The sequence below is a fragment of the Somniosus microcephalus genome, chromosome 3, assembly GCF_052327205.1.
Source record: "Somniosus microcephalus isolate GS21.2 chromosome 3, FLI_Smic_1.0, whole genome shotgun sequence".
In the NCBI taxonomy this organism is placed as follows: Eukaryota; Metazoa; Chordata; class Chondrichthyes; order Squaliformes; family Somniosidae; genus Somniosus; species Somniosus microcephalus.
This window is the reverse complement of record NC_140989.1, coordinates 38,619,875-38,633,726: the sequence shown is the minus strand read 5'-3', so window position 1 is coordinate 38,633,726 and position 13,852 is coordinate 38,619,875. Positions and strand designations below refer to the sequence as shown.

General features: G+C 44.3%; 1 protein-coding gene across 1 annotated transcript; it reads left to right on the top strand.

The window, feature by feature from the left end:
• The first annotated feature begins 1,940 nt into the window (after nt 1–1,940).
• On the top strand, nt 1,941–6,803 carry LOC147120981 (uncharacterized). The gene has a single exon (XM_085980118.1). The coding sequence runs from the start codon at nt 4,874–4,876 to the stop codon at nt 5,864–5,866; it is 993 nt and encodes a 330-aa protein (XP_085836244.1). The 5' UTR covers nt 1,941–4,873; the 3' UTR covers nt 5,867–6,803.
• Nucleotides 6,804–13,852: the final 7,049 nt, after the last annotated feature.

Genomic DNA, 13,852 nt, shown 5'->3' with positions numbered 1-13,852 from the left:
GTGGGATACTGCTGGACTGCTGATCGATCCTCCACAACGACATACACGGAAGGACGAGTAGCAATATTCACCCTTAACGTGGAGGTCCGCGAGGCGGATCGGGGTAGCAGTGGTATAAAGAACAGCGAGTGAAGGAGCAACAGGCTTCAGGTGTGGACCAATAGGACGCGTTTTAAGGTATAAAAGGGTTTAGAAACCCAAGTGGGAAAGCGCTAAAGGGTCTAGAAACCCAGGTGGGAAAGCGCTAAAGGGTCTAGAAACCCAGGTGGGAAAGCGCTAAAGGGTCTAGAAACCCAGGTGGGAAAGCGCTAAAGGGTCTAGAAACCCAGGTAGGAAAGCGCTAAAGGGTCTAGAAACCCAGAATACGGAAATACCGGGTGATGATCCGGAGGGATTCAAGTTAAAGGATGTTTAGAGTATAAGTGTTTGTCTGTTTAGAGTGTAAGTTTTGTGTCGTTGTTCCGATAAAGTATAAGATTGGATCCTTGAGAGTCACAGGGTGATCGACACGGACAAGGGTGGTTGTCTATCTCAAACACCTAGCCTGAGCCTGAATTAAGAGGACGTAGTCCCACGTGACGGCCAGGATCAAGTAGGTGTAGGGAACTATAAACACCACAGGATCGTGATCCCGTGATGAGTGAGTGTGCGCAAAATAAGTGTGTGTGGCTGAATGATAGAGTAACATAAGAACCATTGAGAAGTAAGTCGGAAGTTATATAGAATGCCTAAAAAGGATGCAGAAATAAAGGAGGGACGGACCATCCCCTTGGGGAGATCCCGACTCCGTCACCCGCTATTTAGCGGACAAAGATCAAAAACTTATCGAAACTATGAAAAAGAAAGGATGGGATCCCGAAGACAGCGCAGAGCCAAAGGGCTTGGTGGAGGGGACAAACCAAAGATAAAGAGGAAAAAGGGGGAATGGTAATCTTAGCTTGTTACCAGAAACAATGTAAGGAATCGAAACAGAAGGGAGAGATAAAGAAGGAAAAGATCTAATTTGCAGGCTAACCAATTTGAAAACTCAGCAAAGGGGGAAAAAAACGGGGATTTGGAAAGCCAGGAAAAGCTGCTGAGTCACTGATTTAAAAAGGAAAAAAAAGATAAACTTAAAACTTTACCAACATGGAAGTTATTAACATCTGTGCCGAGACAAATAAAACACAAGATTTGCTGAGTGAAAGGAACCTTAAATATATGCTGGAATTTCAGGTTGTATGACATTGTGTGTTAAAGTGTAAATGTTTTCCTGACTATGAATGTTTAAGAAGTTACACTATTCCTTTGTCTGAAAGTCTGTCCTTAAAAAAAAAAATGTCTGTTGTGTGTTTTAGCTCCACCCACTTCTCTCTGTTAAAAAAAAGCATTTAACCCTTTTGTCTTGTCTTGGATTTTGGAAGTTTTAAGAATGTGCGAATAAGATTGTGCCCCCAGAATTGAAAAAAACTTTGAACTAATTTAAGTTAAGCTGGTGTGTAAAAAAAAAAGAACAAAAACAATTTGTTTAGCAAAAGATTAAGTTTCAGTCTAAGATTTAACTTTGGAGTTGCGGTTGCTATGGTGAAATCTTCCAAAGCAGTTTGATTTGATTTGTTTAAATGTTGAAAAACTAATTCTTCTCCAGTTATATTCAATGTTTTTATAGTATTTTGGAAAGATATCTGAAGAAAGGACAAAAAGAAATATGACGTAATTTACTGTTTTCTGCAAGAATGTGCTATTTTGTTTTGTCTGTTCATTATTGATACAAAAGATAAGCTTCAGCCTTGACGTTACAGTTGCCAGTGTGCCTGGAAGAAAATGAATTTGAATGTGAATGTTTACAAGGCATGAGTGATTGTTTCTTTGTTAAAATGGCTTCCTTCTTTCTTTTCCAAGTGATACTGGTTAGTTAAAAAGAAAATTGACCTGGATTAAATTGGAGTTATGAGGTAAATTAACCTATTAAAACCAGACTTTCATTGTGGCGTAAATAGGTGTAATCCGAATTGAATAAGATAACTCTGCTCCGCAAGAACATCCAATAGTGGCAGGTCCCTCTACAATATTTGATTGACTACGGTACTGGGAGCCCTACAGAATGCGGGACTAAAGGTAAACCCTAGAAAGGTACAGGTAGGGAAGGACGAAGTAATCTACCTAGGATACATAATAACACAAGGGAAGAGACAAATGCCCGAAGACAGATGGGAGGGGCACTAGGACCAAGAGGAAAGCTAGCAGAAGCAGCACGCAACCGCTGGCTGCGTGTTTTGATTTCTCACAGTCCCGTACTTACAAGCAGCTAGAGATGGCAGCAGGAAGGGACCGCGCCAGAGAGGGGAGGGGTCAAGCAGGTACTAGGACTATTTAATTATTGCCGGAACTTTATCCCAGAATATGCAGAAATGGCCCAGCCTATACAGGATTTGATCAAAGGGGGGAAACTATCCCAGGAGCCGGTGGACTGGGGCCCCGACCATGAAACAGCTTTTGTAAAGTGAAACAAGCCCTCACGTCGGCACCCGCATTGGGATTGCCAGATATGAGGAAACCTTTTCACGTCCATTGCCACAACCATGGGGGGCATTACACAGCGGTGGTAACACAGGACCACGGGGATAAGCAAAGACCGGTAGCATACTATTCTGCTAAAATAGACCCAGTAGCGGCTGGCTTTAGCCATTGCCTGCAAGCCCTTGATTGCTCGGCATGGGCAATCAGAATCAGTGAACCTATTACTATGATGGGAGAAGTAGTACTACATACTCCCCACACCATCATAGAGCTGCTAAATACAGGAAGACTGAAAACTCTCTCGGACGGGAGAAGGGCCAAATGGGAAGCAGTATTACTGCCCAAGGATAAATCCGTAAAAGTAGTTAGGGACATTAAGACCAATCCGGCCGAATGGGTGGTCACTGAGGGAGAAGACCACGAGTGTGCGGATACGGAAGAAAATGAAAATGTAGGACGAATTGGAGAAGAACCAATGGAGCAAATAGATTTAACCCTGTATGTAGATGGGTCAAGGAAAGTAACTGATGGAGTAGCACGTACAGGTTGGGCAGTAGTAAATGGAGACAGGACGGTAGTCCGGAGAGGCAAATTGGCAGGTCACCTATCCGCACAAGTGGCAGAATTAGTAGCATTAGCAGAGGCACTAAAATATGCAAAATGGAAATGGGTGAACATCTACACTGATAGTAGATATGCATTCGGGGTAGTACATAATTATGCGGGACCCTGGAGTAGAAGGGGTTACATGACCTCTGGAGGATATACCATCCAGAATGAAGCAATAGTATGAACGTTAGTAGAAGCCGCCAAGGCACCTACTGCAGCCTTCGTAATTAAAATCAAAGCGCACAAGATAGCAAATAAGGAGCAGCAGGGGAATGCATGGGCGGATGCAGCGGCACGGGCCGCCGCAGAACAGGAGGATGAGGAAACACCCCTATGTTATAAAGAAATATGCCAATGTGACAAATGTCCAATGGCCACCTGCACCCCCATAGATGAGGTTAATTTGTATCAGCTGCACCAAGACACCTCTGAGGAAGAAAAGCAAGGGTGGAGAGCAAAAGGGGTTGAAGAAAGTTATATAGGTGGACTGTGGCAGAACCATGGGAAAGTTATCGCCCTCAAATGTATACAGGAAACCCTTTTGCAACTGTACAATGGCATTGATCACGCAAGCCCCAAAACTATGCAGCACATGATAGAACGATGCTGGTGGTGGCAAGGACTGAATAATGCCATTGATAAACATTGCCACGACTGTATGGTGTGTGTGCAGTGTAACCCAGGAGGAACCATTAAAATAAAAAATGCGCCATCAACCATGGCCAAAGGAACCATGGGAGAATCTGCAGATTGATTTTACAGGACCATTGACTCAATCACAAGGGAAGAAGTATTGCCTTGTAATCATTGATCAGTTTACTAGGTGGGTGGAAGCCTTTGCTACCCGAGATTGTTCCGCAGGGACAGTAGCGCGGATCCTGGCAGAAGAGGTCATACCTAGATGGGGGGTACCCTTACAAATAGATTCCGACCAAGGAACGCACTTCACGGGCAAAATAATGAAGGATATGTGTAAACAATTGGGAATTAAACAAAAGTTCCACATACCCTATCGTCCGCAAAGTTCGGGCATGGTGGAACACATGAACCGTACATTAAAGCATGCTCTGATTAAAGCAATCCAAGAAACAGGGAAAGGATGGGCAGCCGTACTTCCCTTTATCTTAATGAAGCTATGATAATGTGCAACATGAGCTTGTACCGGTAGTGCTAGATTTGACAGATACAGCCTTACCTACGCGGTGTTCTAAGAAAACTCAACAATTATATCAACACCTTCTAACTCAAGTGTGGGCACAGTAAAGGAGATAAACAAATATGGAGACGTAAAAGGTCTGTGATAAATGACGCAGCAACTGCCTTTAATGTGGGTACCTCAGTTGTTAATACTATTGATTTGGCGACACTGGATCAAAAGATTAGAGACCTATGGTCTCGCATTAAAGCTGTATTACAAATAACAAATGAGAATACAGATAAGGAATTATCTGAGGATCAAACGTTGACCATACATTTGCAAAAGATAGCTACAGTGCTAGAAACACACACCCAAACGATTATTAAATTAAAAAAGGAAGAATACAATGCATCTCAGCAGGCGGCTGCTAATGACATATGTAGCACATATGGTAACTGGATTGTGGAACAAACCTGAGAAAACCTGGTCCAGATACAGGCAGGGGAAGTACCCTTATGGATAACGAATCAACAATTGAGGGCGAACCTGACCGGTGGGCACAAGGGGGACGGTACCTCTAAACGGATATTGGCAGGCGGGAGCTTGACGGCTTGCCAGTTGAGAGCAATGGTTCGGGTGTACCCCACACAAGACAAGTGTAAACCTGACGGGGGAGGGCTCCTAGGGTTGTTATTGGTAATACCGGTGATGGCACCCGAAGCCCAAGGACGAGAGGTGTACCGAATCCAGAACATTGGGGTAGTGAAGGACGGAATGCACATATCCCATCACAATATGTTACCATATGCTGTAAAGATTAAAGGAAATTTGGCTGGAACGAAATTGGAGGGATGTGTTATTAGACATGCTATCACTGTATGTCAACATAGTATTGGACACAGTCCAGAAGCACAGTGTGGGTTTAACAATACTGGTACCAATCAGGATATTAACTGTACCATGGAGGCCCTAGAGGTGGATTTAAAACCCACTCAAGTGGCATATGCCAGAAAGGGTGAATATTGTGTTACAACTAATTTGAAAATGTTTAAATATGCCAATCTAACTTGTGATATTCCAAGTTCAGAGTTCTGCTTCACTCCTGAAATCCCGGTACGGAATGGACACGAGGAATTGGTGGAGATACACCAGCATAACTTCACCACCTTACACGTTTCTGAAGATATCAAGAAAGACTTAAAGGACTATCAGAACACATTTGGGTATCCGATACCCCCATTGCCTGAACACTTGAAAGTATTACGAATGGAGATACGCCTCTCCCAGAAGGTTTATTATAACCCACAACAGAGCAATAAAAACATTAAGTATGACATTGACCAAATTAAAGTCACCACTTGGTGGGATGACCTCTGGAGTTGGGGACTGAATATACAGATCCACCCTTGGATTAGATTAATCTCACATGTATTAGTAGTAGTGCAGTTTGTTGTAATGTGCTTCTTGATTTTCATGGCCTGTAATAAATGTCATAGGCAGAGGATGAAAAGGTTGGCAAAGGCAGTAAAACAGAGCCTGGGTGAGAATGTCCCCAGTGTCTCTTTGATCTCAACAAAGAACACGTTTGAGTGGTACCGGGAGGAGTATCTAACGGGGTAAGGTGCATATAGAAGGGGAGACAATCATAGTTTGATAGAACCATCAGATGTCCTGCCTTTCTTCCACCCGGACTGGTGGCCACCACGAAGGGAACCTGGTTAAGATGAGGTAGAGCATCTTGCATATGTAAATATCCAGGGGATGCTTAGGTGTTTGCAAGAGGGTACACCAAGCAGGGCATACCTATGGGCAACCGTGGGTGACGGATAAGGGTTGGCTACCTTGGGCTTACCCAAGGGCCAAAAGGGGGGATTGTTAGAATAAAATTTGGTTTAGGGGATATAAAGGGGTGGGCCTCAATATTTGACCAGTATAATATGTCTGAAAGGTACCATTCAGTCTTGTTAGGCTGGAAAACAAACGCAAAGCACCATGGGATACTTGGCTATATTAACCCTTTTTAAACTAACAAATAAATTTAGCTGACCAAAGACATTCTGAAGTGTTGCTTGTAATTACAACTTGGTGGTGACTGTTTAGAAAGAGCCTGTTCTTGGAAGAGATAAGAGTACAAAGGCACGATTAATGAATAGCAGCAAATAAGGCCTTGAGTAGTCAGCCAGCTGCATAATTCAATGTGGCTTTGTATTCATCCAGCCATGTCTCTGCTGAAAATACCTTCCCATACCGATAACAAGAGTAAGAGATAGCTCATGAACACAGAAGTTAGAATGAAGCCTCTACAGTCGATAAGCTTCTTACTGACATATCCAGAGGGTACTCGAGTTCAAATGACAGGCCTAATAGTTGATTGATTAATCATGTAAACCAATGAAGCATCAATATTCTCATGTATACACCCCCATTAGTAATAAGTGGGTGTTGTCTAATAAACTGTATAAACTAAGCTGTATTGCCACTTTTTCCCGAGAACGATGTCGCGAGCTAAGGGTAGCTGAGATAGTTCTCCTGTGTGCACTCGTAATAAAACTATTGATCTGGGTAACACCTGAGTCTGTTAGTTCTGTTTTACCTTCCAGATTTTCCTCGCTTACAAGGAGTATAGAAAGTGCAGGGGGGTACGTAAAAAAGAAATTAGGAGAGCAAAGAGGGGGCATGAAAAAACACTGGCGGGCAAAATAAAGGAAAATCCCAAGGTGTTTTCTAAGTATATTAAGGGCAAGAGGATAACCAGAGAAAGAGTAGGGCCCATTAGGGACCAATGTGGCAATCTGTGTGTAGAGCCGGAAGATGTAGGTGAGGTTTTAAATGAATATTTTGCATCTGTGTTCATTATGGAGAAGGACGACATAGGCATAGAAATCAGGCAGGGGGATTGTGATATACTTGAACAAATTAGCATTGAGAGGGAGGAGGTACTAGCGGTTTTAGCAGGCTTAAAAGTGGATAAATCCCCAGGCCCAAACGAGATGTATCCCAGGCTGCTGTGTGAGGCAAAGGAGGAGATTGCAGGGGCTCTGACACAAATTTTCAGAACCTCTCTAGCCACAGGGGAGGTGCCAGAGGACTGGAGGACAGCTAACGTAGTACCATTATTCAAGAAAGGTGGTAGGGATAAACCAGGGAATTACAGGCCAGTGAGCCTAACATCAGTGGTAGGGAAATTATTGGAAAAAATTCTGAGGGACAGAATTAGTCTCCACTTGGGGAGGCAAGGATTAATCAAAGGTAGTCAGCATGGCTTTGTCAGGGGGAGATCATGTCTAACCAATTTGATTGAATTTTTCGAGGGGGTGACTAGGTGTGTGGATGAGGGTAGTGCAGTTGATGTAGTCTACATGGACTTCAGTAAGGCTTTTGACAAAGTCCCGCATGGGAGACTGGTCAAGAAGGTAAGAGCCCATGGGATCCAGGGCAATTTGGCACATTGGATCCAAAATTGGCTTAGTGGGGCAGGAGGCAGAGGGTGATGGTCGAAGGTTGTTTTTGTGATTGGAAGCCTGTGTCCAGTACCGCAGGGGTCGGTGCTGGGTCCCTTGCTATTTGTAGTGTACATTAATGATTTAGATATGAATGTAGGAGGTATGATCAGTAAGTTTGCAGATGACACGAAAATTGGTGGAGTGGTAAATAGTGAGGAGGGCAGCCCCAGGCTACAGGACGATATAGACGGGTTGGTCAGATGGGCAGAAGTGGCAAATGGAATTTAACCCTGAAAAGTGTGAGATGAAAAGGGGGCAAGCACTTTGCTGGGAGTGTACTATAGGCCTCCAAACAGTCAGGGGGAAATAGAGGAACAGATATGTAGGCAAATCTCAGAGAAATGTGCAAATAATAGGGTAATAATAATGGGGGATTTCAACTTCCCCAATATTAACTGGGATAGTCAAAGTGTGAAAGGCTCAGAGGGTGTAGAATTCTTAAAGTGCATCCAGGAGAGCTTTTTGAGCCAGCATGTAGAAAGTCCTACAAGAGAGGGGGCGGTACTGGACCTAATTCTAGGGAATGTGGCCGGCCAAGTGGAAAAAGTGCTAGTAGGTGAGCACTTTGGTGATAGTGACCATAATATGGTAAGATTTAAGGTGGTCATGGAAAAGGACAGGGATGGGCCGGAAATAAAGGTTCTAAATTGGGGGAAGGCCGATTTTAATAGGATAAGGCAGGATCTGGCCAAAATGGACTGGGATCAGCTACTTGTAGGAAAATCCGCATCGGAGCAATGGGAGGCTTTCAGAAGGGAGATTGAGATCATACAAGGGCAACATGTTCCCATAAATGTCAAGAGTGGTTCCAAAAACCACAGGGAACCGTGGATGTCAGGGGATATACGGGAATGGATTAGGAAAAAAAGGAGGGCTTTTGGTAGATACAAAAGGCTAAAGACGGAGGAAGCCCTAGAGGAGTACCAAAAGTGCAGGGGGATACTTAAAAAAGAAATTAGGAGATCAAGGAGGGGCCATGAAATAACACTGGCGAGCAAAATAAAGGAAAATCCGAAGATGTTTTATAAGTATATTAAGGGTAAAAGGATAACTAGGGAAAAAATAGGGCCCATTAGGGACAAAAGTGGCAATCTGTGTGTGGAGCCGGAAGATGTAGGAGGGGTTCTAAATGAATTTTTTGCATCTGTTTTCACTATGGAGAAGGACGATGTAGACATAGAAATAGGGCGGGGGGACTGTGATATGCTCGAACATATTAACATCGAGAGGGAGGAGGTATTGGCGGTTTTAGCTGGCCTAAAAATGGATAAATCCCCAGGCCCGGATGAAATGTACCCCAGGCTGCTGTGTGAGGCAAAGGAGGAGATTGCGGGGGCTCTAACACATATATTCAGGACCTCTCTGGCCACAGGGGATGTGCCAGAGGACAGGAGAACCGCTAATGTAGTACCATTATTCAAGAAGGGTAGTAGGGAAAAACCGGGGAACTACAGGCCAGTGAGCCTAACATCAGTGGTAGGAAAATTACTGGAAAAAATCCTGAGGGACAAAATTTGTCTCCACTTGGAGAGGCAAGGATTAATCAGGGATAGTCAACATGGCTTTGTCAAGGGAAGATCATGTCTGACTAATTTGATTGAATTTTTTGAGGGGGTGACTAGGTGTGTGGATGAGGGTAACGCAGTGGATGTGGTATACATGGATTTCAGTAAGGCCTTCGATAAAGTCCCGCACAGGAGACTGGTCAAGAAGGTAAGAGCCCATGGAATCCAGGGTGCCTTGGCACATTGGATACAAAACTGGCTTAGTGGCAGAAGGCAGAGGGTGATGGTCGAAGGTTGTTTTTGTGACTGGAAACCTGTGGCCAGTGGGGTACCACAGGGATCGGTGCTGGGTCCCTTGCTGTTTGTGGTCTACATTAATGACTTGGATATGAATGTAAAGGGTATGATCAGTAAATTCGCGGATGATACTAAAATTGGTAGGGTGGTAAATAGCGAGGAGGGTAGCCTCAGTCTGCAGAACGATATAGATGGGTTGGTCAGATGGGCGGAACAGTGGCAAATGGAATTTAACCCGGAAAAGTGCGAGGTGATGCACTTTGGGGGGTCTAACAAGGCAAGGGAATACACAATGAAGGGAAAGACCCTAGGCAAGACGGAGGGTCAGAGGGATCTGGGTGTGCAGGTACACAGATCCCTGAAGGCGGCGGAACAGGTGGATAAGGTGGTAAAAAAGGCATATGGGATACTTGCCTTCATTAGCCGAGGCATAGAATATAAGAGCAAGGAGGTTATGATGGAGCTGTATAAAACACTGGTTAGGCCACAGCTGGAATACTGTGTGCAGTTCTGGTCGCCACACTACAGGAAAGATGTGATCGCGTTAGAGAGGGTGCAGAGGAGGTTCACCAGGATGTTACCAGGGCTGGAGCGCTTCAGCTATGAAGAGAGACTGGGCAGATTGGGTTTGTTTTCCTTGGAGCAGAGGAGGCTGAGGGGGGACATGATTGAGGTGTACAAAATTGTGAGGGGCATAGATAGGATGGATGCTGAGGAGCTTTTCCCCTTAGTAGAGGGGTCAATAACTAGGGGGCATAGATTCAAGGTAAAGGGCGGGAGGTTTAGAGGGGATTTGAGAAAGAACTTTTTCACCCAGAGGGTGGTTGGAGTCTGGAACTCACTGCCTGAAAGGGTTGTGGAGGCAGAAACCCTCACAACATTTAAGAAGCATTTGGATGAGCATTTGAAATGCCATAGCATACAAGGCTACGGGCCAAATGCTGGAATATGGGATTAGATTAGACAGGGCTTGATGGCCGGCATGGACACGATGGGCCGAAGGGCCTCTATCCGTGCTGTATTACTCTATGACTCTATGATGCATTTTGGGAGGACTAACAAGGCAAGGGAATACACAATGAATGGTAGGACCCTAAGAGGATCAGAGGGACCTTGGTGTGCATGTACATAGATCCCTGAAGGCAGCAGGACAGATAGATAAGGTGGTTAAGAAGGCATATGGGATACTTGCCTTCATTAACTGAGGCATAGAATATAAGAGCAGGGAGGTTATGATGGAGCTGTACAAAACGCTAGTTAAGCCACAGCTGGAATACTGTGTGCAGTTCTGGTCGCCACACTATAGGAAGGATGTGATTGCATTGGAGAGGGTGCAGAGGAGATTCACCAGGATGTTACCTGGGCTGGAGCGCTTCAGCTATGAAGAGAGACTGGACAGACTGGGGTTGTTTTCCTTAGAGCAGAAACGGCTGAGGGGGGACCTGATTGAGCTGTACAAAATTATGAGGGGCATAGATAGGGTAGATAGAAAGGAACTTTTCCCCTTAGTAGAGGGGTCAATAACCAGGGGGCATAGTTTCAAGGTAAGGGGCAGGAGGTTTAGAGGGGATTTGAGGAAAAACTTTTTCACCCACCCAGAGGGTGGTTGGAATCTGGAACTCACTGCCTGAAAGGGTGGTAGAGGCAGGAACCCTCACAACATTCAAGAAGCATTTAGATGAGCACTTGAAACAGCATAGCATACAAGGTTATGGACCAAGTGCTGGAAAATGGGATTAGAATGGACAGGGCTTGATGGCCGGCGCGGACATGATGGGCCGAAGGGCCTCTTTCTGTGCTGTATAATTCTATGACTAATAAGGTCTGTAAATACAGTAAATTTACTTCTTATATTTAATATTGTTCACTTACCTTTTAAATTAAAAATTTGCATGCCAGTTTATACCCTAAGCCATGATCTGGTAGAATGTTCATTCTTCCACGTACTGAAGTTGACGTAACCATGTAGTGGCTTGAGATATATTTAAAATACAGTGACAAGGGTTTCTGATCAACCCGGGGGCTTGACACATTTACATAGATACTGGGCATGGGGCCAAAATCCAAGAACAAATACTAACTTACAGGAGTGGTGTCCGCACTGAACCCGAGAACAGTATCTGGCGCAAGAATCCAAAAACACAACATTGGCAAATGAGGCTTTTGACTCACCGGTTTTGCTGCCGCTCATTCAACTCCAGCAGTTGCCCATTAGTCCTTGGACAACAGAACATGCAGGCACCCCTGTAGGAAGCCAATGCTTCCAGCGTCCTTGATCTCGGTCAAGTACTGTGTGACATGGTGGTTGCGCCCAGTACAGCACCTTCAAACGCTAAAAGGTCCCAAAGGTTGGCTTCTGCTCATCATACTTTCTTCTGCTTTGCAGCACATCGCTAAAGAAACCTGCTGTAGCAAATGCTGGGACAGAATAGGTCCAAATATTTGCATCAGCAATGCAAATTCATTTTTGTATGGCTTATACTGAATAAAGCTTAGGTGAGTTCAGGATGGCATAGCCATAGGCAGACTTCATGTTAAACAAGTGAGCATTCAAGTACCAGCATCAAAAGGGGAAAAAGCTGGAAAGACACAGCAGGTCAGTCACATCTCTAAAGAAAAAAAGATAAGCCATGACTGGACATTCATAACTTGGTCATTTCTTTTTACAAATGCTGACTGACCTGGTGTTTTTTGTTTTTAATTTTGGATTTCCAGCATTTCCCTTTTTAATTTTATATTATCAGTAACTTGCCTGTGATATTGTCCATGGAAGGGCGGGGAGCCTGGAATATTTGAGATGGAGGCAGGAAGGCTGTGATTGGGCCCGAAATTCTTCTTTAATAAGGACACAGGCCACGGAGAGCAGATAGCAGAGAACGGAGCAAAGCACGGGTATGGGGGGGGGGGGGGGGAGAAGATTCAGACTGCAGATGGGAAGCATTGGGGGGGGGGGGGGAAGGAAGAAAATTTAAAAATTGTTTGAAATTGAATTTGAAAAGTTTAAAATTAAAATTAAAATACACACTCCCAGCAGCAGATGGTGCTGTAGACTAGGAGGCTCAGGATCAGCAGGCGGTGTAGCGGTGCTCCAAAGGGACAAGTCTTAAATTAAACAGGGACTACTATTACAGCACCACCTGCTGGGGTGTTGCAGGGAAACATATCAGGGAACTGTAGAGTTAAATGTGGACATATTCACAGAAATCACAGAAACCCCACAGTGCAGATAGAGGCCATTTCGGCCCATCAAGCCTGCACCGACACATATCCCACCCGATCCCCGTAACCCCTATACCAACACATAGCCCACCTGATCCCCGTCACCCCACGTATTTAATCCCCCTAACACTAAGGGTCAATTTATCATAGCCAATCAACCTAACCCGCACATCTTTGGACTGTAGGAGGAAACCGGAGCAACCGGAGGAAACCCACGCAAACACGGGGCGAACGTGCAAACTCCACACAGACAGTCACCCAAGGCCGGATTCGAACCCGGGTCCCTGGCGCTGTGAGGCAACAGTGCTAACCACTTGCTTTGTTTTGCTGGAAAATTTAAACCAGGGAGAAAGATTTTGCACAACGTGAATGATGGATAATAAAAGTAAACCCCACCAATTAAAAAAAAGAGACTTAAACACTCAACCAATGAGGAGGAAGAAAATTGACCAATGACTTTACAATTACAGTACAGATGAGACTAATGCACACGAGAGAAACATTTTCCCACATAAGCTACGAGTCATCCCTGAAGAAATTTGAACTCTGGGTCACTGCAGAGTTTTTTAAAGGAAAGAGCTCTCAAATATAAAGTTGCTTGCGCGGTGCTTTGGGAATAAAAACAGCAAATGCTGAAATAAAAATAGAAAATTCTAGAAATACAAACCAGATCAGCCAGCAGCTATAAATAGAAAAGATGAATTCACATGTGGGCTTAGACCCTTTGTCAAAACTGGAAATCTAAAATCGATAGAGATAGACAACAGGTCCATCAGCATCCGGAAAGAAAAAGGATAGGTTAACATTTTAAGATAGAGATGCTTTGCCATCGGTGACGAAGGGTTTCAATCCAAAACATTAACCTATCTTTTTTGAGATGTCTACTGTACACTTCCAGCATTTTCTGTAATACATTTGGCCTTATTAACAGGGGGGAGGAACAACTATAGTTATTGGTGATCGCATTTGCTGCAACTTTTAAAAGGTTTACTTCAGTTTTGATAAAATCTAACACAAGGATTAAAAACACACATCACAAAAGTTTACATTACAAACTGACTGTACCAGGAACTAAACCTGCC

What these genes read in the sequence shown, in the direction of transcription:
- LOC147120981 (XM_085980118.1), top strand. Translation starts at nt 4,874, where the DNA reads ATGGTTCGGGTGTACCCCACACAAGACAAGTGTAAACCTGACGGGGGA.